This window comes from Solea solea, chromosome 16 (assembly GCF_958295425.1).
Source record: "Solea solea chromosome 16, fSolSol10.1, whole genome shotgun sequence".
Classification (NCBI taxonomy): Eukaryota; Metazoa; Chordata; class Actinopteri; order Pleuronectiformes; family Soleidae; genus Solea; species Solea solea.
Window position 1 is genome coordinate 1,018,192 of NC_081149.1, and position 24,313 is coordinate 1,042,504.

The 24,313-nt window shown below is 43.0% G+C and overlaps 1 protein-coding gene across 1 annotated transcript; it reads right to left on the reverse strand.

Moving 5' to 3' along the window:
* On the reverse strand, positions 1-24,313 carry LOC131476002 (guanine nucleotide-binding protein subunit alpha-13). Its single transcript, XM_058654429.1, has 5 exons — positions 23,976-24,313; positions 9,750-9,979; positions 5,444-5,494; positions 971-1,171; positions 1-626 (listed from the first exon to the last, which is right to left on the reverse strand). Exons 1-5 carry the CDS (start codon positions 24,256-24,258, stop codon positions 255-257), a joined length of 1,137 nt encoding a protein of 378 aa, XP_058510412.1. The 5' UTR covers positions 24,259-24,313; the 3' UTR covers positions 1-254.

Here is a 24,313-nt window from a genome sequence, read left to right on the forward strand (position 1 = left end):
GGGGGGGGGTCTCTGAGCCAAAGGCAGCTGTTTTAAGTCACAGTGAACAAGCTCAGTAAGGCAGAGAGTAAGCATTGGGGGGCGGGGCATAGTAGTGGTGGCTTTAATACACAGTCAAAGTTCAAAAGTGACACCGCCTGCTGTTTACAGGATGATGGTGGCAGGGAGGCAACGAGGGGGGAGGCACCTCAACACCCGCTCCCCCTCTGCCCCCACTCCATCCATCCATCCATCCACCTACTGGTCAGTCCCGCTCACTGCAGCATGAGCTGCTTGAGGTTGTCGTGGAGGATGGTGTCCTTGACGTCGCGGAACACCAGCCGTATGTTCTCCGTGTTGATGGCGGTGGTGAAGTGGTGGTAGAGCGGCTTCTGCTGCTGCTCGCGACGCTTCTTACGGAAACATTCCACCAGGAAGCGCTGGACGTCGGCCAGGCTCGTGGGGTTGCCCGAGAACTCGGGAAAGTAGTCTTTAACAGACACCTGCTTCACCTTCTCCTCCAGCAGGTCCGTCTTGTTCAGGAACAGGATGATGGAGACGTTGCTGAAAACTCGGTTGTTGACGATGGTCTCGAAAATGTTGAGGGACTCGCTGAGCCGGTTGGTCTGTCGGTCCTCCATCAGCACCTGCAGCACAGTTGAGATGGTGACAGCATGATCCTGGTATGCTCAACCAACGACACATTCTCAAGGGTTTATCTGTGAGTTTGTCCTTGTGTTAGAAAGGTTTTCATCAATCTGAATGATCACAAGTATGTTCCTTTTTATTTCGTATGAAATCACTAAAAACAAATCACGGTTCAGATGTGTTTATCTGAGCGACGTCTGTGTTTCTGTAAGAGGTTAGGGTTAGAAGCAGATCCACAACGTCATCACAGTAATGATAACGAGCATTATTGTTATTATCTAACACTACTTTACTGGAACAACTAAATGCAACGGACATGGATAAGATAAAAACACTCACTCACCTGGTCATATTCTGAGGAGGAGACGAGGAAGAGGATGGAAGTGACCGAGTCAAAGCACTCGAACCAGCGCCGCCTCTCTGAACGCTGACCCCCCACGTCCACCATCTTGAAAGGCACGTTCTTGATCTCAAAGTCGTACTCATGGATGCCTTTAGTGGGTTTTCTGGCCAGGAGGATGTCCTGCTGGCTGGGGAGGTAGTCCTGCCAACACAACAGCATTTCCACTTATTTACACTCTTTGCATAAATATGAAACATTTTCAGTCTCTTTTAAACGGGGCCGTTCCTGATTGTTCAGCTTGTTAATGTGAATCCTTGCTGTGGAAAACAACTGAATCATGTCTGCTTTGAGGACAAAACATCATAATAACTTTCATTAGTTGAGCCCTAACTTCAAAGTTAAAAATATACAGTGTAAAAGTGCACTAACTTTAGCTGACACTAGTGTGTGTGTGTGTGTGAGTGTGAGTGTGACATGTTTGACTCTATCTGTGTATGAGGAAGAAACACAAAAGTTATGTCAAGTAATAAAACTTTAATCAATGAATCACAACTTCATTATAAGTATTTAATTAAGTGTGTGATGAATCCATGATTAATGAATCATCAACTCATTTTTAGATTTGAATGATCAGATTAAATAATATATATATATATACAAAAAAAATAGGTTTTGGACCAAACACGTACTCGATTGATCGAGATAATAAACAACTGACTGATTATTAAAATAAGAGTTATTTAAAACTATTATTGCTGCAACCATTATTCGACAAATCATTTATTAATTAAGTTCTAAATGAGTCAACTATTGTGATAATGGCTATCCATATCATACTTATCATCACCATTATTATTGTGCTATAATTAATAGTCGATATCATTGACTGTATAAACTTGTAACTTGATACAGTTGTTGTGTATCTGCTCCTGGTCTCTCTCTCTCTTCTGTCTCTACCTCATCTCCCTCTTGTCCTTTCTCTCCCCCCTTTCTGTCCCCCTCCTCTCCTCTGTCCCCCATTTTCCTTTCACCCCGACCGGTTGAGGCAGATGCTGCACATGTGTGAGTCTGGTTCTGTCAGAGATTTCTTCTTCTGTTAAGAGGGAGTTTTTTCTCTCCACTGATGCCTAGTGTTTGCTCATTGTGTGAACTGTTGTGTGTCTCTGCTCTCCTTGATGTTGTCTATGTACAGACCTGAGATCATGTATGTTATGATTTGGCGCTATACAAATAAAATTGAATTGAATTGAATTAATGGGTTAAAGGTAGAGTTGGCTCTGTGTGTGTGTTCCTGTGGAGAAAGTCTAAATCTCAAACCCTACATTTAAGTAAAGAAAGAATTAAAGCACCTTTTCAGGTTATTCAGCTTCTTAAATGTGAATATTTCTGTTGTTGATTTGCTCATTCAAAGTGAATCATTTAGCAGAAGACATTTTAGAGCATCATCATTTCAACTTTTTCTGACATTTTACTGAAATAAAGTAATGACAGGTGTTAGAGCCATACCTACCTGAAGGCCACAGTAGGTGGCGCTCTGCACTGTGCAGGAAGGTGTTAAAAAGAGCAACAGGTAATTACTCGGCAGGTGTGCTGCTGACTGGGGAAGCACACAGTTTTTTGACCACCGCCGCCGTCCATTTTGATTAATAAATGTTGGTGATTGCATACGACGCTCGTGTGTGTAATTCATTCATTGGACCCGGAAGACGACGCGTCAACTACTACGAGTACCAGTACAGCTGCCCCCTCAAGTGGCTTAGGTTCGTTTTGTTGTTTTATTTTAAGAACAATTCACTATAACAGGTGAATCCATTCTGAAAATGAAGGTTAGCTTCTCTATGTTTGGCTGATCTGTGGATCCAAACCCAGTCTGGTTCAGATCATGAGCCTCATTTGTCAGAATCAGCACAGAGTGAGTGACCAGGAGGAAACTACAGCTTGGTTTCTCTGTATCATCATTGACTGTCACATGACCACATCTGTGTCATCATTTCCAGCAGCAGGTGCTGGGTGAAGACAAATGTGTTTGTTATCTGAGGGACGTCCCTCAGCCTCACCTGGACCATTCCACTCTGTGCTGGCAGACGGCGACATGACACTTTCAATTCTCTGTTCAACAAAGCAGCTCAGTGTTATCACACCCACCATCAGCAGCAAACAACCTGATGCTGTCTGCTTCTGTCTGCTGCTGTCTGCTGCTGTCTGCTGTCTGCTGCTGTCTGTCTACTGCTGTCTGCTTCTGTCTGTCTACTGCTGTCTGCTGCTGTCTGCTGCTGTCTACTGCTGTCTGCTTCTGTCTGCTGCTGTCTGCTGCTGTCTGCTGCTGTCTGCTTCTGTCTGCTGCTGTCTGCTTCTATCTGCTGCTGTCTGCTTCTGTCTGCTGCTGTCTGCTTCTATCTGCTGCTGTCTGCTGCTGTCTGCTGTCTGCTGTCTGCTGTCTGCTTCTGTCTGCTGTCTGCTGCTGTCGTCTGCTGTCTGCCTGCTGCTGTCTGCTGCTGTCTTCTGTCTGCTGTCGCTGTCTGCTGCTGTCTGCTGCTGTCTGCTTCTGTCTGCTTCTGTCTGCTGTCGCTGTCGCTGTCTGCTGCTGTCTGCTTCTGTCTGCTGCTGTCTGCTTCTGTCTGCTGTCGCTGTCTGCTGCTGTCGCTGTCTGCTGCTGTCTGCTTCTGTCTGCTGCTGTCTGCTGCTGTCGCTGTCTGCTGCTGTCTGCTTCTGTCTGCTGCTGTCTGCTGCTGTCGCTGTCTGCTGCTGTCTGCTTCTGTCTGCTGCTGTCTGCTGTCGCTGTCTGCTGCTGTCTGCTTCTGTCTGCTGTCGCTGTCTGCTGCTGTCTGCTGCTGTCTGCCCTTGTCTGCTTCTGTCTGCTGCTGTCTGCTGCTGTCTGCTGCTGTCTGCTTCTGTCTGCTGCTGTCGCTGTCTGCTGCTGTCTGCTGTCGCTGTCTGCTGCTGTCTGCTTCTGTCTGCTGCTGTCTGCTTCTGTCTGCTGTCTGCTTCTGTCTGCTTCTGTCTGCTGTCTGCTTCTGTCTGCTTCTGTCTGCTTCTGTCTGCTGCTGTCTGCTGTCTGCTTCTGTCTGCTGTCGCTGTCTGCTGCTGTCTGCTGCTGTCTGCTTCTGTCTGCTGCTGTCTGCTGCTGTCTGCTGCTGTCGCTGTCTGCTGCTGTCTGCTTCTGTCTGCTGCTGTCTGCTTCTGTCTGCTGCTGTCTGCTTCTGTCTGCTGTCGCTGTCTGCTGCTGTCTGCTTCTGTCTGCTGTCGCTGTCTGCTGCTGTCTGCTTCTGTCTGCTGCTGTCTGCTGTCGCTGTCTGCTGCTGTCTGCTGCTGCTGTCTGCTGCTGTCTGCTTCTGTCTGCTGCTGTCTGCTTCTGTCTGCTGCTGTCTGCTTCTGTCTGCTGCTGCTGTCTGCTGCTGTCTGCTTCTGTCTGCTGCTGTCTGCTGCTGTCTGCTGCTGTCTGCTTCTGTCTGCTGCTGTCTGCTGCTGTCTGCTTCTGTCTGCTGCTGTCTGCTGCTGTCTGCTTCTGTCTGCTTCTGTCTGCTGCTGCTGTCTGCTGCTGTCTGCTTCTGTCTGCTGCTGTCTGCTGCTGTCTGCTTCTGTCTGCTGCTGTCTGCTGCTGTCTGCTGCTGTCTGCTGCTGTCTGCTTCTGTCTGCTGCTGTCTGCTTCTGTCTGCTGCTGTCTGCTGCTGTCTGCTGCTGCCTGCTGTCGCTGTCTGCTGCTGCCTGCTGTCTGCTGCTGTCTGCTGCTGTCTTCTGTCTGCTGTCGCTGTCTGCTGCTGTCTGCTTCTGTCTGCTGTCGCTGTCTGCTGCTGTCTGCTGCTGTCTGCTGTCTGCTTCTGTCTGCTTCTGTCTGCTGCTGTCTGCTTCTGTCTGCTGCTGTCTGCTTCTGTCTGCTTCTGTCTGCTGTCGCTGTCGCTGTCTGCTGCTGTCTGCTGCTGTCTGCTGTCTGCTTCTGTCTGCTGTCGCTGTCTGCTGCTGTCTGCTGCTGTCTGCTTCTGTCTGCTTCTGTCTGCTTCTGTCTGCTGCTTCTGTCTGCTGCTGTCTGCTTCTGTCTGCTGCTTCTGTCTGCTGCTGTCTGCTTCTGTCTGCTGCTGCTGTCTGCTGCTGTCTGCTTCTGTCTGCTGCTGTCTGCTGCTGTCTGCTTCTGTCTGCTGCTGCTGTCTGCTGCTGTCTGCTGCTGTCTGCTGCTGTCTGCTTCTGTCTGCTGCTGTCTGCTTCTGTCTGCTGCTGTCTGCTGCTGCCTGCTGTCGCTGTCTGCTGCTGTCTGCTTCTGTCTGCTGCTGTCTGCTTCTGTCTGCTGCTGCTGTCTGCTTCTGTCTGCTTCTGTCTGCTGCTGCTGTCTGCTTCTGTCTGCTGCTGCTGTCTGCTGCTGTCTGCTGCTGCTGCTGCTGCTGCTGTCTGCTGCTGCCTGCTGTCGCTGTCTGCTGCTGCCTGCTTCTGTCTGCTGCTGTCTGTGATTTGTGGAGCCTCTGCAGTGAGGGCAGGACTTACCGACTGTGCAAGTCTCTCCAAATCGTCCAGGAAATACTTGACCGACTCCCCCTGAGAAAAAAAGAGAGATAGACATTTAATATCTAATATAAGTAGGGCTGGGTACAGAACTTCAGTTCTTTTATGGCACCGACCGAAATGCTTTGATACTATCGGGTATCGAAACATGCCTTGTTTTTCGGTCCTAAGTTTCAGTACCTGGAGCGGAACACAGTTAATCACGTGATCAAGATCTGATAATGCTGCCGGTGATTGGCTGTAACGTTACACATGGTTACGGCGTGCAGGAAGATCACAATACTGTTATGTCCACAGACCGGGTTCACGTGTAACGGGCTAAAAATGCCACAAGGTCCAAAGTGTGGCTCCATTTCAACTAAAGTAATACTAATATAGTGCACGACGCAATGTCTTCTATAGATATCACCACTAAGGTCGGCAGCACGACAAATTTAACGAAGCACCCGAACGCGCATGGCATCAACTTCAGAGCAGGAAGCTGCTCAGTATTTGAATGTAAGAGCGGAGCGCAGACATCCACCTGCTCTCAACCACAGCTCTACAGATTCAAGATTCAAAGATTCAAAGTGTTTATTGTCATATGCACAGCAAAGAAACACATTTCCCTGTACAATGAAATTCTTACTTTGCTGTCCACTCAAAAATACCAGCACAAAGTAAACAAAGAAATAGTATTACAAATTGTATATAGATATACATAAAGAAAATTAATACATATTAAAAAAAGATATACTTAAAAATATATGTAAATGTATGCATATACAGGAGAAATATATGCATTATATACAAGAGAACACACAGATCAGGGAACCCTAATTTATGCAAGGTGCTGTGCTCAAGTAACAGATGTAAAGCAGAGATGTGAACACATGACTTTAGTGAAGTCTGCTCAGCTATTGAGGATTCTGATGGCAGTGGGGTAGAAAGAGTTCTTAAAACGGGTCGTCCTGCATTTCACACTCCTGTACCTCCGTCCTGAGGGCAGGAGTGTGAACAGTCCATGTTGTGAGTGGGTGTTGTCCTTCATGATGGTGGCAGCTCTCCTGTGGACTCTGTGGTGGTAGATGATGTGCAGAGTGGGCATGGAGACCTGGTGATCCTCTCAGCTGTCTTTACCACTCTCTGCCGATGTTTGTGGTCCATGGTCTTAGTGCTGCCGTACCACGCGGTGATGCAGTTGGTCAGGCTGCTCTCCACAACGCAGCTGCAGAAGTTGCTGAGGACCTTTGTAGACATGCCAAACTTCCTCAGCCTCAGGAAATACAGTCGTTAAGCTTTCTTGACCAGCTGTGTTGTGTTGGTGGTCCATCAGCCAGCTCGTTGGCACATGCTCTGTCATTTATGTCACGATTCTACATTTATTTGTCATGATTCTACATTTATTTTGATTTATGTCACGATTCTACGTTTATTTATGTCACGATTCTACGTTTATGTCATGATTCTACATTTATTTGTCACGATTCTACATTTATTTGTCATGATTCTACATTTATTTTGATTTATGTCACGATTCTACGTTTATTTATGTCACGATTCTACGTTTATGTCATGATTCTACATTTATTTATGTCTTGATTCTACGTTTATTTGTCACGATTCTACGTTTATGTCATGATTCTACATTTATTTATGTCTTGATTCTACGTTTATTTGTCACGATTCTACGTTTGTCACGATTCTACATTTATTTATGTCACGATTCTATGTTTTATGTCGCGATTCTACGTTTGTCACGATTCTACATTTAGTTATGTCACGATTCTATGTTTTATGTCGCGATTCTACGTTTGTCACGATTCTACGTTTATTTATGTCATGATTCTACGTTTATGTCACAAGTCTACATTTATTTGTCACAAGTCTACATTTATTTGTCACGATTCTACGTTTATTTATGTCATGATTCTACGTTTATGTCACAAGTCTACATTTATTTGTCACAAGTCTACATTTATTTGTCACGATTCTACATTTAGTTATGTCACGATTCTACGTTTGTCACGATTCTACATTTATGTCACGATTCTACATTTATTTATGTCACAATTCTACATTTATTCATGTCACGATTATACGTTAATGTCGCAATTCTTCGTTTATTTGTCGCAATTCTATATTTATGTCATGATTCTACGTTTATTTATGTCACGACTTTACGTTTACGTCACAAGTCTACGTTTATTTAGGGTTGGAGGGTTAGGGTTAGGGTAATCAATTATCAAAACAGAAAAGGTTTAATTAAGTAATCAAATAATAATGAATATATATTAAATAATCGTTGTAGCCCTCATCATCATGATATTGTTTGGAAAGGTAACCCTTTCATTTTGATTAAAGGAGCATGTACATGAATAAGTGAAGAAATAAAGGTGGTGATGTCCCTGCAGGACACTCACAGATCTGTGAGCAACACTGTTAGACCACAACTTCAACTTATGGGAAATGATGAGGGACACATGGAGGAAGGAAGGGCGTGGGGACGCAGAGGGACAGAGACCAGAGAGAGAAAGAAGCAGCTCTTCATTTGCTGTTTCTGTCTGTCTGTCTGTCTGTCTGTCTGTGTGTGTGTGTGTTCAGCAGCTGCAGCTCTGTGAGGAAGAGCCTTTATCTCCTACGGTCAATGCTCGTCTGTACACTCTGTACTCACACACACTACCATAGACTCTCTCACACACACACTGCCGTGGACTCTCTCCCACACACACTGCCATAGACTCTCACACACACACACACTGCCGTAGACTGGTGACATAAATAAACGTAGACAGTCAGTGCATTTACATGCATATTAAAAGTCAGGCTTTAATTATTTGGTTTTCTTAATGTCATGTAAAAATGTCTTAGTCGGACTAACATACCTTGATAATGTGATTCATAGTCGGACTGGAGTCAGACTAACCCAACCCCAAAATGTCGTTCACGCTCATGTGACTGTTAATATTAAAACATTCAGGCCGTGCATATTTAATGCCGGACATACACTATTCTTAAATAGACACACACGCATACAGATGTACGTTTATTTATGTCACGATTCTATGTTTATATATGTCACGATTCTACGTTTATTCATGTCATGATTGTCTGTCTATTTTTATGTATGTTTATGATACAGCGCCACCTACAGAGGTGGAGTCAGACATACACGGCCAATAAACAGATGTGGGACTGTGGCCTTAGCTTGATTAAAGCATGGAGTGGTGGTGTGGAGACCACAGGTGAGTGGACATGGCCTGATGCTGCCTCTGCTCGCTTCTATGTAAGTCACGCTAACTTTCAAAGCTCTTCATTACCATTTTCTTCATTAAAAACAAGCACAAACACTTTTCACTCACTGCAAAATAAGACGTTTCATAGAAGAAAAGCTTGGGCTAATAAAACTCAGACCTGAGCAGCCGAACGCTGAGAGAGCACGGTCATCCCTTTGATGACTGTGCACATGATGACCATCGCTGCTTATTAAAGCTTATTAAAGCTTATTAAAGTGTATAAACTTTACGTTGCCTGGGTTTTTCTCAAGGCAGATTGTTGATTGTTGAAGAACATACACAGCTGTCTGTCAGCTCTAAGGTTAACTGTGGTGAGTACGTTCATGCCCCTGCACCAAACTGCTGCAGCTAACGACAAGAACAACCCTCTGGTATACATCATTTCCCAGAATGCCGCACTTATTTACCACCAAGGCTTCTAAAGCATACATGCTTCATGTTTACCGTCTGAAAATACACATTTCTCTGTAGAACACTGAAGGAACTTAAGATATCACATCATTTCTTTATCTGGTGGACTTTATTAAATCTTGACTTAATTCTTCACAAACCACGGCCAAGTGGAAATTACATTACATTACATTACATGTCATTTAGGAGACGCCTTTATCCAAAGCGACTTACAATAAGTGCATTTAAACAATGGAAATGGAACGGAACTTGTTTTGCAGGTCCAGGGCTAGGGTGCCTTTGAACAAGGTAGCCAAACCCCATTGTTCCCTGGTGCTGCTCAGTGGCTGCCCACTGCTCCTAGTTCTATGAAGGTTCCTAGTAGAGGATGAGTGAAATGCAGAGAGTAGTTTTTTTCCCGGTGGGGATTAATGAAGTCCAATACAAAGAAAACACAAGCCCGAATCTATAAGAACGGGAAGTGGTCAGCATCACTGGAAACGAAATTGATCAAATTCAAACAACGCCCAGCCCTATGAATAATTAAAGTGCAATGGAGCTTGAAATTTGTATTTGTGACATGTACTGTGCTGAAAGATGAGAGAAGTGTGGGTCACACTCACCAGCTGGAACTCCCTGCGGCGGTCGTAGGCGTTCTGAATGCCCTGGTCAGCCCACAGGGCACGTATGGACGGCAGGTAATGGTGGAAAACTTTGGGCTCCACCATGCCGTGACCGCGAGCCATCGCCGACCGGGTGTCAAACGCCATCATGGTGTCGCCGTGCCGCTGGTTGGACGGTTTGCCCCATCGGATGTGCAGCTTTTCTCGTGCATCAACCAACACTCGGATCCCTGAACAGAGACCAAAAAAAGAGAATTCCAGACTTTTATTTAGCTTCATTAGGACATTTTACAGCCACCTTTACACTGGCTGTGACATGACTCTTAATGGTGGGCGATTGACATTGTACTGCATTGTGGTTGAATACATGAAAACACAAAGGCTCTTCATTAGCAAACACAGAAAAAACTGAGGTCATTATACTCGGCCCTAAACACCTCAGAGAAAAACTTTCTGATCACATTGTCACTTTAGATGACATCACCATGGCTTCCAGTTCCACTGTGAGGAACCTTGGAGTTACTTTTGACCAGGAAATGTCATTTGATTCACACATAAAACTCATTTCCAGAACAGCCTTCTTCCACCTGCGGAACATTATGAAAATTAGAAACATTCTGTCTTTACAGGATGCTGAAAAACTAGTTCATGCTTTTGTTACATCTAGATTAGATTACTGTAACTCCTTATTATCAGGATGTTCCAACAAGTCTGTTAGAACCCTTCAGTTCATTCAAAATGCTGCAGCACGAGTTCTGACAGGAACTAGAAAGAGAGACCATATAACTCCAGTGTTAGCTTCTCTACACTGGCTCCACCCACAGTTTAGAATTCAATTTAAAATCCTCCTCCTCACGTACAAAGCACTTAATGGTCAGGCCCCTTCATACCTGAAAGACCTAGTCTTACCTTATCACCCTAACAGACCACTTAGGTCACAAAAACAGGTTTACTTGTGGTTCCCAGAGTCTGTAAGAGCAGAATGGGAGGCGGAGCCTTCAGTTACCAGGCTCCTCTCCTGTGGAACCAGCTTCCAATGACAGTTCGGGAGGTGGAGCCTCTCTCTGTATTTAAAGTTAGACTTAAAACTTTCCTTTTTGATAAAGCTTATAGTTAGAGCTGGTTCAGGGAAACCTGGACCATCTCTTAGTTCTGCTGCTATAGACCTAGACTGCTGGGGGATTTTCCTGTGGTGCACGCACATTCACTCTCTCACACTCAGGGTATGAATATGACTTTTTATATGTCATTAACCTTGTCTCTTTCTCTCCCTAGTTTGTGTCCTTCCTTCCTTCCCTCTCTCTCTTTCTCTGTATCCTCATCTTGCAGGTTGCAGGATCCAGATCCAGTTTTCGAGGCTATCCATATCATACATATCATCACCATTATTATTGTGCTATAATTAAAAGTCGATATCATTGACTGTATAAACTTGTAACTTGATACAGTTGTTGTGTATCTGCTCCTGGTGTCTCTCTCTTCTGTCTCTACCTCATCTCCCTCTTGTCCTTTCTCTCCCCCCTTTCTGTCCCCCACCTCTCCGCTGTCCCCCATTTTCCTTTCACCCCAACCGGTCGAGGCAGATGACTGCACATCTCTGAGTCTGGTTCTGTCAGAGATTTCTTCTTCTGTTAAGAGGGAGTTTTTTCTCTCCGCTGATGCCTAGTGTTTGCTCATTGTGTGAACTGTAAGGGTTCTCTGCTCTCCTTGATGTTGTCTATGTACAGTGCCTTGAGATAATGTAGGTTATGATTTGGCGCTATACAAATAAAATTAAATTGAATTGAATTGAAAGGTGGTGATTTGAACCCATTTTCTGTGTGGATAAAACACTAATGTGGCAGATTCTCCTAAACTTGTTCTCTCTAGGGCTATCAAGTTAGCTCAGATTCACATCATTAATAATAATTAAACCCAGCCATTAATAAAGGCCATTAATAGAGTTTCCATTACTGTGGTGTCTAGTCTGATCAGCAGTGAAGTAACAAAAACTAACTGTTCAATATGATCTTACAATCATATCATAGTATTCTGTCATTCCAATTCCAATCCCACATCACTAACATTACCAGTCTGCATATTTCCATGTTCAGAATATGAATCGACTCCGCCCCCTCCCTCCTTCCCTCACCCCCCATACAACTTCAGTTCTTGTCCACAGCCTTGTCACCTCCTGCGTTGATGACTGGAACTCTCTCCTCTCTGCTGCTGCATCATCACCATCACCAGAACCAGAACCAGAACCCCATCATTCAACAACAACTACATTTTAAAATGTAAAACCACTGATGCTGAACATAAACAAAGACAAAACTAGAATTCAACAAAAAGCTGAAGCTGCTTATTATAGATTTACATGGACATTATATTTAAGTTTCTGAGACATTTTAAACGTTAATACTACCTGTTATTCAAAATCAGTGCATTTATTAACACATCTATATAACAACTTGACCGGCCATGTCTTTTACAAATTGGATTAAACAGTAACATGTTGAGGTCATGTGACAATATGATTTCAGTGTAAGCATTTATTCTCTTTTCCATATTTCCATTGTTGTTCAAATAGAGTTGCTAAGGATGGCTGCCATTGTTTGTCTTCTTACTGGTTTATCAGCTTTATCATCTGGGATTTGTAGAGAAACACAAATAAAGGTGTTATCCTTAAATAACACTGTCAATGTTACAGTGTGGACTAATATCTCTAACGTACTGCTTCACTGTACAGCTGTGTGCTGTGCTCTTTGCTCCACTCACCCCACACTGACCTGTTTGTCACAAACACACTGACAGTCAGCAGCACCAGGACAAATCTGTCCAAACATCATAACACCACGTTACACCTGTGCTCTCTCATTAAAAACATGGACCTGACAGTTCAACTGTGACCCATTACAATCATCATCCCACTTCAGCAGTAACAGCAGTGTTCAGTGCAGTGTTCCAATGAAGGAGACACGCTCAGATGCTATCATGTCCTTGGAATGCAGAGATAGAGCCTTGCTACAGTGGCTTCCCTCAGGAGGAGACAAACATTAATGCAAACTAACAAAAAGCACTCAGAGAGCACAAGCTACTGCTAATGCTGCTAAACATCCTTGTGGCAATACACAGGGACATGAGTCATTTCTTTCAAAGGCAATAATAACACTGCTCTCAGACGGTTACTGTGGCTGAATAACCTGCTACCTCCCTGACTTCTATGCTCATGAAAACCATTTACTCTCACATTAACACCTACAGTCAATTTAAAGTGACCAATTATCCAAGGTTTTTGGACTGTGGTGAAACTGGAAAACCCAGAGAAACCCCCCCCCCCACACACACACACACACACACACACTGGGAGAACAGAAAGGCCCTCAGTCAACCTAGGATCAAAACAGATGACCTCCTTGCTGTGAGGCATCAATGCAAGCCGCCACATCACCGTGTGAACCCACTGGAATAACAGTAACCAACTGGGTCAGATCCAATAGTTGATCTGCTTCATTTGTTAACCAGTGGTCATTCAGTGGTTCATGCTTCTGAATAAGTGAACTAACATGAGAAACACATGAGCACCAACGTTTATGCACATGGTCATAAACTCAGGCTAAGAATGTATATTTATCACATTTCAAGCAGTCTTTGTAATACACATTACTGTTTGCTCAATGTGGTTCAGGCACTAAAAGCACCTGGTTATGGGTCAGAAAGGTTTATTTAGTTTGGTCTAAACCAAGTCTTGAACTAGTCTGCTACTTGTTGTCGGGCTCTCTTGGTTACATGTCACAACTGAGCCAAAAGAAAGATCTCCCTAAAAGAAAAGTGACTCCAGAATGCAGTTGAGTTGTTTGGTTATATTTGTAAGAGTTGGCAGCAACAGTTAACGGCAGTTAAACATGAGAAGTTGCTGTAATGAAGGGTTTGTACACTGATATCAGTCCAATACAGTTATCTTAGACCTTTTAAACTGTAAAGCTGTTAACAGCACATTTGGGCTGTAGCCATTTCAAAAATGTAAAAATTCTTCTCCTATAAAGAAGACAATAACAGCTCACAACCTGACTCAGCTAAAATGCTGCTGCTGATTGTAAATGTACACTTCTACAGTAATAGTTCACAGTGATGCATGCGATACATAGGATTTTTGGATAATCATGTCAAGATTTTCGCACTCCACAATGCCCAATGCATTTTTTCGGCATTTCAACTGCTGCTGCTAAAGTGTTTTTCTCTGTATGACACAAACATGACGATAAATCGGAGCACTTCAGTAACATCCACAAGAACCTTTGTCAAGAGGTTTGAACAATCATCATCTGACCACCAGGAGAAGATATTCCCACTGAAATCCATTCAGCACTCAATGTATCATCGCTCATAACTATCATTAATTAAGTCAAGTTAGGGCTGAGCAATAATTCAATAATCAGAATATCCTGCAAGAACACAGGTAAATAACAAACGTTAAGGTATTCTAATTTTCTTCAATCATATTTGAATTGTTCAATAAACTGTCAGGGTCCTGGTCAGGGTCTTATTGTAGCTTGATGGTTGTGGGTGCCGGCACCATGTGAATGGGTATGAGTGATAGAAAATGTGCTGCAGAAAGCTGTTTTACTAACATGTAACTATTCATAGACATGGGAATATTTGTCTAATATTAAATTAAATATATTTAGTGGAGACAGTGAGGCATGCTTTCGTTCTCAAACGCTATCATGGTACAGTTGGGTGTGGGATGGGTGATTCCTGGCTCCATGTGTGAATGGGTCTTAAAGATGAGTGATACACTGCATGAAAGTGTGAGTGAATGGGTGTGAATGGGTAAATGGCAAACCTGTACTGTAAAGCAGCTTTGAGTGGTCATCAAGGCCAGAAAAGTGCTACATACAGTAAATACAGACCATTTAAAGCCCTGTGCCAGGCAGCCGTGTCAGTGACATAAGTAGCGTGATGTTGTACCGGTGCAACGGAAACAAATGATGATATTAAATGCGACAGAACAGACAACGATTGGAGGACATCCAGCAGCTCTTTCTTTCCTTCACAGTTTGTGGCTGTTTGTCTCAACAAGACGTCCAGCTTTGAGAACAGACTGCGGGAGTGAGGATTTTCCATCGCTGTTGTGAGTGGAACTGGTCTAGCTCCAGCCTAACTGTACCGTACCATTTTACTCATTTTAGCCCAATGGTTTATTTTGGTACTATTCCTAATGGAAACGCAATAAATACATGCCGTACTGCACCAAACTGAAGCATTGAGGCTGTAGACTGCAGTGGATGTATTTACACCAATCACACAAGTTGCTATGTTGTCAACAACTTCAGCAAAGTCACAGCTGAAACCCTGCGTAAGCTAATGCATCATTTTACCACTCACAAGCAATATGATGTTTTTGAAATCAATCAAATACCTTTTTAGTTTAGACATAAACTCCCCTTCTTCTTCATTGGTTCACAAAGCAACAGGTGTGAACACTCGGAGAAATGGAGATGAATAAATGAAATCATATGTATGTGTTGTAAAATCTCATTGAGAGTTAAAGAAAACCACAACATATCATTCCATTCATTCATCTCCCTGCAGGTTGTTTTCTTCTGTGAGCATCTCAGGTTGTAAGTTGGCTTTCTAACATCACTCTCTATTGGTAAACTCAGACACAGTATCACATGTTTATCATGTGACCTAGCACCACGTCCGGTGTGGCCACAGATTTAACGGTGTCTCCCTTTATTCACCATGTAACCACCAACACAGCAGTCAGGATTTCCCCTGTTGATCTAACAGTGAAGCGATGTCATTATTTAATGTGCATGTGTGTGTGTGTGTATTTCTCATGAAGACAAACATTTACCAACACCTTATTTTTATTTACAATCACACCCACATTTTGTGCTAAGTGTTAAAAAGGTTAGTGTGGAGGCTGTTTGAGACAAATCAAAGTTGCTTTGGATGTTTAACCTCGTTGTTTTTGTACTTTTATGAGTTAGTGACAACAGGAAGGAGGAGGGTGAAGGGGATCAATTAAATGTCCTTGTGTCTTTCACCTCTAACGGTCTTAACTGCATCTCTTAGTGGAACAGCACATGTTGATTCAGTGACTGCACATTCATTGATATTGTCCACAGTAAACTCCATTCAATATGAATGGCATTAATATGAAAGCATTCCACTGGAGCACATTGATCTGCAGAATCACTGTGTCTTTAGACTGAAAACGTCTTTTCAATCTTCTCATTGATAACAGTCAGGTCAGGGTCAAGTGTATGAAATGAGAGAGTTCATACTGCAGGTGACATAGTGAATGCAGTGAAATCAGCAGTTGTTCAGGTTGTCACATCAGTTTTCTTTGTTTACCAACATCAGATGACATCAATGATGCAATGATTATTTTCATTCTCAATTCATCGGACAATTACTTGTTTCATTAAATGATTGGATGTTTGGTCCATAAAATGCTGATTGTTTGCAAATCCTTCTAATGATGATGACGTGCCCCTGGTTGCCCACACCACAAACAAATAAATAAGAATAAAAAGAATAATAACTACAGTATCACAGACTCCTGTCCACTCTGACACCACAACACATGCAGTCAACCATGTTACATGTCCTGGGTCCTGTTTTATATTCACATTAGAAGCTGTCAACCCACCAGAGCTATTCCTATTCATGACAAGAGCACATTCTTTGCATTATTTTGTATTAGTTAATGACTCGTTCCCATCAGATATTTGCTACATTTCATGTTATTTTGCACCTAAACATATGAAGCTCGACTACAAAGAAGAACATTCTGCAAATGTGGCTCCCAATGCAGTCTTTGGAAATCCCTGATCTAGACGAAAATACACAGAACATTCTTTTAACAGAATAAAAGGCTAATTTATATTATATACATCATTATAAAGCCACACACACACACACAGTTTGTTTGCATTGATTCATCATGATAAATTGACATAATTAACAAACACCTAAGAATAATTTCCCCCACACTAGAGTTGCATGGTACCCACGGTACCCCGCGATGCCAAATCATAACGGTTCCTACTATACTAGAAATTCTACACAACGGTACTACCGTGGATTACTATACTACCGGTGCCATTTTCCGCTACATGCTACTCCCTTGTAAACAAACCCACATTGCAACTACTGCAACTGAACGACACAGCTGCTCAATGATTGGCTGTTTGCCTGTTACTGGTGAAGTCCGGGGATATGATAGACTATTTCCACACGCTGGGTCTGTTAGCTGATGTGTTTCTGCCGGCAAGAACGAACTCCATGTTCCGCTTCGATAGAAATTCGTTTAGAAACAAACAAGCATAAGTTCTGTCTCGCCCAGACGTGCGCACGGCTTAGAGTCACAAACACGAGACAACACACGCACCATGGCAGAAGCACCGGGCCCGAGCGGCGAGTCTGCTGGGGCAGTGTCACCAGTGGCACCGCTAACTTTGCTCAAAAAAAACAAACTCCAAAAGTCGCATTTGGAACTATTTTGCTTTAAACGAGGCACAGACGGTAAAGCAATAGACGATGGCCGTCCACTGTGCAGGCGCTGCCACCAAGCTATAGGAGCCAAAGGAGGGAACACATCCAACCTCATAAAACACCTGCAGTGTCGTCACCCAGATTTATATGTGGAATACCAGGTTAGTATTGGCTAATATTAGGCTATATGCTCCATGTACAGGCTGAGGAATGAAGAGTTAAAGGATGTCAAAGTATAAAGCACATAGAAAAGGCATAAAAAATATAGTTTTCACAGGGAATCAGTTCCTGTTTATTGTATTTTGTTCTCTATGGTTTATTATGTTGGAAAATAAGCATTATTGTCAAATAGATTTTTTTAAGACAGTGGATTTGTTAAGTTGATTATTTATATTAGTTAAACAAATTAATGTGCAAAGGAAACTGAATGATTATATATATATAAAATCATATATATATATATATATATATATATATATATATATATATATAACATATGTTATATGTTTATCATGCACCAAACAACATTATAAGTAATTAATAAGTATTTATAACTTGTACAAATTACATTGCAGTTCATAAAAATAATAATAATCAAAAAAGGCCGCAGTATCGCAATACTACCCGGAACCGCGATACTTTGTCTGGTATAGTATCGTGGTTACTAATTTTGGTATCGTGACAGCTCTAGTTCTATTACTGAAGTGGACGACCAGGTGTGAATGCATCCTAAGACAAAAGAGCTTCACAGCTGGTAAGTTGATTGACAGACATAGGCCTCCTTTACAGTCAGACAGCAGATAGTGTCTCTGGTGTCCACATTGAGATCTGATTTCTATCCGATCACGGCCAACCCCGCTTACATCACTTCTTCTGCAAAGATTTCCAGCAGCAGACGACAGAGTCACATCGTGTGTGTCACCATGACAACAACAGCGTTAGCCGCACGTGAAGTCGCGCTGTTGTACGGACTCGAAAGGGAGATCTCGCAGTTTTGTTGCCGCTTTCACGTTAGCTGTGGTCGGAGCCACCAGAGACGCCTCTGCACCTGCTGCTCCACTGGCTTCTCATTCAGTAATGAACAGATCAAACACAGTTTACACTTACTGTAATAACCTGTTTATTGTAAACACTTCCTCTAACATGCAGCAGCTGCCATTCTACAACAGGCTCAGAGGTCAATCATTCCTCTTTCTTTTTTATTTCATTTTATCAACTCATTTTATAACTAGACAGATGTAACAGAGCGTAAATTAACACAAGACAAATAACTGCACACAACTGTGTACTAGTGAGAAAACAAAACTGCTCAAAACTGTGAGTAGCTGAGGTGCTAATTACACACAGTGTTTCCCATTCAATGACCAGTGTCACTGGCAGCTCTCACACACACACACACACACACTCACACACTGACTGACAGCTGATCCAAGGCTGTGTGTGTTTGTGGAGCAGAGTATACACCTGTGTTCAAAATGAAGGTGGACTCAATCGCGTGTTCTGTATGTTCACAGTAACATTCACCATCAGCAGGTCTCTGTGTGAAAACACACACTGGGCTTAGAGTGAAGCAGCACTGACCGTCACATGCTTAAAGAATAAATCAATTCAGAATCTATGATCTCATCAAACATATCATGCTCCTCCTCTGGTGCAGACTCTTCTTTGTATCAAACACACGCTTTATTCCCACATCCGTGAGGATCGAGTACAGTCGCCATGAAGTGAGGCGATCTGAGTAGATCTTAGTAAAAGTTGTTGACAGACACGTGTTTGCTTTACCTTTCCTTGTTTTCACTCCATGCTGCGTCTCAACCTCTTTGTGTAGAAGACGCTTTAGTGCTGATGTCTTTAGTTCACTGCTCAAACAGAGAGAATGTTCTCTGGTGTGAAGTGAATGTCTGCGCTCTCTCTGCAGCTCAAAGAGACTTTCCAGCATTTAACAGGTGCTAAAAAAGAATGTTTCGGTGCATTTCCAACAATTTTCATTTCGGTGCATCCCTAATATACAACTTTTTCCCTGCATCCAACTGCAGAGGGCATTCAGTCTCTTACGTAATGAAGTTGACATATTTTACACAGTGGTGTCGCAGCAGATGCAGATATATTTCTTAGTGCTGTCAAGAGATTAAAATAATTAATTACAGATAATGATCTGCAATTAATTGATGTAATTAATCTCTTTTTTAATCGCACTGAAAAATGACTGAGAAAAGCCCTTAACTTGAGGTATTTTCATTTAAATTCATTATTGTGGCTGATAAAAAGATTGATATATAACAAAAAGTGGTTTTATAAAGTAATTTATTGTTTGAACAGATGCAGCCATTTACATTCCGCTGTGTTCTTTTGTCAAACACCAAATAATTAGAAAATACAAATAAAATAATAATATAATAATATCAGGTCCATATATAGTAGCCTGTCAGTCACAGACTTTTTCTCGTCCAGTTTAGTTTGGTGAAGAGCTTTACTATGGCTCGCTAAATTGCTAACGTCTCCGCTGCTAACGTTAGCTGTGGCTGCACTCGTGACTGGGTGCATTGACGTGGTAGGCTAAACTTGAGCTGCTTCAGTGGTAAGCTAACTCCTTCTATCACTTTACCTTTATTAACGGTGGCGTGGGGGCGTTTTTGAAATGTCCCGTCATAAAAACTGTTATTAATTAATCGCAATTAACGTGATCATTTGACACCCCTAATATTTCCTCTATTGAGCAAAATAAACATAAAACCTAATGGTGGTACAGGGCGCCAAGGAGGTTGCAGCCTGAAGTCATATTAGCATCATCTGGGTGTGTTTGCAAATATCCGATAATACATTTTAAAGCCAATATTTGCTGATACCGATATTGTGATGATAATATTGTACATGCCTAATAAAACCTGTGTGCATCAAAGGGTCATTTGACTAGGAGAGCATGTTGATGCTGGTCAAACTGTGGTATGGGACACCATCTCTGAGCATGTGCTGCTACAACCTGCTACTATAGTCATGTGAAAAAATGAGGACACCCTATGAAAACACATCTGTTTTTTCACATATTTAGACATATGGATATTTAATATCAATTTTAACAATACTGAGAGATTCAAGTAATATAACTAAACAAGTAAAACTGAAGAAAATACTTTTTAGAACTTTCTGTAAAACGTAATAAAATAAACATGCAATTTCTGGTGAGGAATAAATTAGGACACCCCCACATTTTTCCCAGTTAAAATGGCTGATATCACACACACAGGTGTATCACATCAAGTGCACATGATTAGAACATTGTTACTCAACATTTTGAAGGAGGCTTGCCCTATTTAAACCTCAGACATTCAGTTTGGTGTGCTCCTGACTGTTTATGTGAGCGTGAACACCATGGTGAGATCAAAAGACCTGTCTGAGGCCTTCAGAAAGAAGATTGTTGCAGCATATGAGTCTGGTTAGGGATTTAAAAAGATCTCAAAAGAGTTTGAAATCAGCCATTCCACTGTCCGGAAAATAGTGTACAAGTGGAGGACATTCAACACAACTGCCAACATGCCCAGGTCTGGCCGTACAAGCAAGTTCACCCCGAGAGCAGACCGCAAGATGCTAAAAGAAGTCTCCAAAACCCCTAAAATGTCATCACAGGACCTACAGCAGGCTCTGGCGACTGTTGATGTGAAAGTGCATGCCTCTACAATCCGAAAGAGACTGCACAAGTTTAATTTTCACGGGAGGTGTGCAAGGAGGAAACCTTTACTCTCCAAGAGAAACATTAAGGCCAGACTGAAGTTTGTCAGAGAGAACGTAGACAAAGAACAGGACAACAGAACAGAGGACATGTTTGGCGCACACCAAATACAGCTTTTCTGGAAAAGAACCTCATACCAACTGTGAAGCATGGAGGTGGAAGTGTCATGGTTTGGGGATGCTTTGCTGCAGCAGGACCTGGCCAGCTCACAATCATAGAATCAATCATGAATTCTACAGTGTATCAGAGGGTGCTTGAGCAACATGTGAGACCATCTGTAAGAAAATTAAAGCTGAAGCGGAACTGGACCCTGCAACATGACAATGACCCTAAACATACCAATAAATCCACAAAGGATTGGCTGAAAACTAAGAAATGGAGAGTCCTGGAATGGCCCCGTCAAAGCCCAGATCTTAATCCCATTGAGATGCTGGGGGTGACCTGAAACGGGCTGTACATGCAAGAAACCCCTCAAACATCACACAGGTTAAAGCATTCTGCATTGAGGAGTGGGGGACTTTCCTCAGACCGATGTCAGAGACTGGTAGAGGGTTACAAGAAGCGTCTCACTGAAGTTATTTCAGCCACTAGGTATTAGGGGGTAGGTTGTCCTAACTTTTTCCTCAGTTAGAATATGCATTGATGTCTTTTGTTTAATGAGTAAAACAATGTTATTTTTTTTGCTGTTTACCTGCAATTAGATCACTTTCTTTTCCAGAGATTAATAAAAACAAGATTAGACATTGATATGTGAACATTTCTTAATGAATAACTGAATATTTTATGGGGTGTCCTAATTTTTTCACATGACTGTATGTTCTTTCTTCTGTACTAAGTTGCCTTGTAGCGTACAGTTGAGGAAGCATACATACATCAAACCTGATGTCATACCCCAGTTATTGCATCATGTCACGCTGTGTGGTTTGTACTCCACTTAAAAACTGCTGAGATGACAGTCTGTAAGAAACTGACAGTTAAAACCACTGACCAACATGTTCACCTCTACTCCACTGTTCTACTGCTTTAGGAGAAACAAGAGCATGTGGTGCACAGCAAACACACAGCAAACACGCAACAAACACACAACAAACAAGCAGCAAACACACAGCAAACACACAACAAACACACAACAACACGCAGCAAACACGCAGCAAACATGCAGCAAACACACAGCGAACACACAACAAACACACAACAAACACGCAGCAAACAAGCAGCAAACACACAGCAAACACACAACAAACACACAACAAACACACAACAAACACGCAGCAAACAAGCAGCAAACAAGCAGCAAACACACAGCAAACACACAACAAACACACAACAAACACACAACAAACAAGCAGCAAACACACAACAAACACACAGCAAACACACAACAAACACGCAGCAAACATGCAGCAAACACACAATAAACACACAACAAACACAGCAAACACACAACACGCAACAAACACGCAGCAAACACACAACAAACACACAACAAACACGCAGCAAACATGCAGCAAACACACAATAAACACACAACAAACACACAACAAACACAGCAAACACACAACAAACACAGCAAACACACAACACGCAGCAAACACACAGCAAACACGCAACAAACACGCAACAAACACGCAGCAAACACACAGCAAACACACAACAAACACACAACAAAAACACAGCAAACATGCAGCAAACACACAACAAACAAGCAGCAAACACACAACAAACACACAGCAAACACACAACAAACACGCAGCAAACATGCAGCAAACACACAATAAACACACAACAAACACAGCAAACACACAACACGCAACAAACACGCAGCAAACACACAACAAACACACAACAAACACGCAGCAAACATGCAGCAAACACACAATAAACACACAACAAACACACATCAAACACAGCAAACACACAACAAACACAGCAAACACACAACACGCAGCAAACACACAGCAAACACGCAACAAACACGCAGCAAACACACAGCAAACACACAACAAACACACAACAAAAACACAGCAAACATGCAGCAAACACACAGCAAACACACAACAAACACACAGCAAACACGCAGCTCCATAGCTCTGACCAAATGTGGATGCTTCCACTAAATTTAGGACCAGGCAGCTTTGTCTTTAACCTGCATGTCAACTTTCAAAGCTCCATACACAGCAGTCAGCAAGAGAGGCCAGGAGAGGAGAGGACAGGACAGGACAGGACAGGAGAGGAGAGGAGAGGACAGGAGATGAGATGAGATGAGATGAGATGAGATGAGGAGAGGAGAGGAGAGAAGAGGACAGGACAGGACAGGACAGGACAGGAGAGGAGAGGAGAGGACAGGAGATGAGATGAGATGAGATGAGATGAGATGAGATGAGATGAGAGGACAGGACAGGACAGGAGAGGAGATGAGGACAGGACAGGAGAGGAGATGAGGACAGGACAGGAGAGTACAGGACAGGAGAGGAGGTGAGATGAGGACAGGACAGGACAGGAGAGGAGATGAGGACAGGACGGGAGAGTACAGTACAGGACAGTAGAGGACAGTAGAGTAGAGGGCTGGCATGCTTTCATAGTGTTGGTGGTAAGTTTACAGTAAACTGACTTATGTGCATGAGCACAACAAACCACAGTAGGTGAAGAGGAAAGTGATGATATGTGTGAAGCTGTGAATAAACACAGCACACAAGTGCATCTCTCTCTCTCTCACACACACACACACACACACACACACACTCTCACACTCTCTCTCACACACACACACACACACACTCTCACACTCTCTCACACACACACACACATACACAAACACCATGGGCGTTTCTGAAGCAGCTAATCGGACTTAGCTTTGTGGAGCACAGAAAAGTGCAGCAGCAGCAGCAGCAGCTAGCATAGCGACCAACTTCCCAGTGTGTTACACCATGAAGTGAAGTGAAGCTCACAGAGTTCAAAAACAAGCACGGTGTGAACACGTTAAACGAGCGGGCTGCTCAGTGTCACCTTACCTTTAATAACATTACTAAAAATCGTGGCTCTGAATTCCTCTTTGGCCTTCTGATCGAAGTCCTTCCCATGGATAATGCGCATCTGCTTGAGGAAAGTGGACTTGCCGCTCTCGCCTGCTCCGAGTAACAGTATCTTCACTAGTCGCTTAACATACGTCTTATCTCGATGAATACACTTATCTATCTCTTTGGACTTCCGCAGCTGCTCGGCCTCGCCACTCGTGAGGAGACAGTTCGGGAAACATACAGATAAAAGAGAGCGGGACGGCAGGAAGTCCGCCATCTTTGAAACAACTTCATCGATACACAGAGCGAGGACTAGAGAGACCAGGACTCGA

Excerpts from the sequence above, each read along its gene's own strand:
- LOC131476002 (XM_058654429.1), bottom strand. The coding sequence starts at position 24,258 with ATGGCGGACTTCCTGCCGTCCCGCTCTCTTTTATCTGTATGTTTCCCG. Across the intron at positions 9,980-23,975 it reads TTTTAGTAATGTTATTAAAG|GGATCCGAGTGTTGGTTGAT; the intron begins GTAAGGTGACAC and ends GTCTCTGTTCAG. Across the intron at positions 627-970 it reads CCTCCTCAGAATATGACCAG|GTGCTGATGGAGGACCGACA; the intron begins GTGAGTGAGTGT and ends ACTGTGCTGCAG.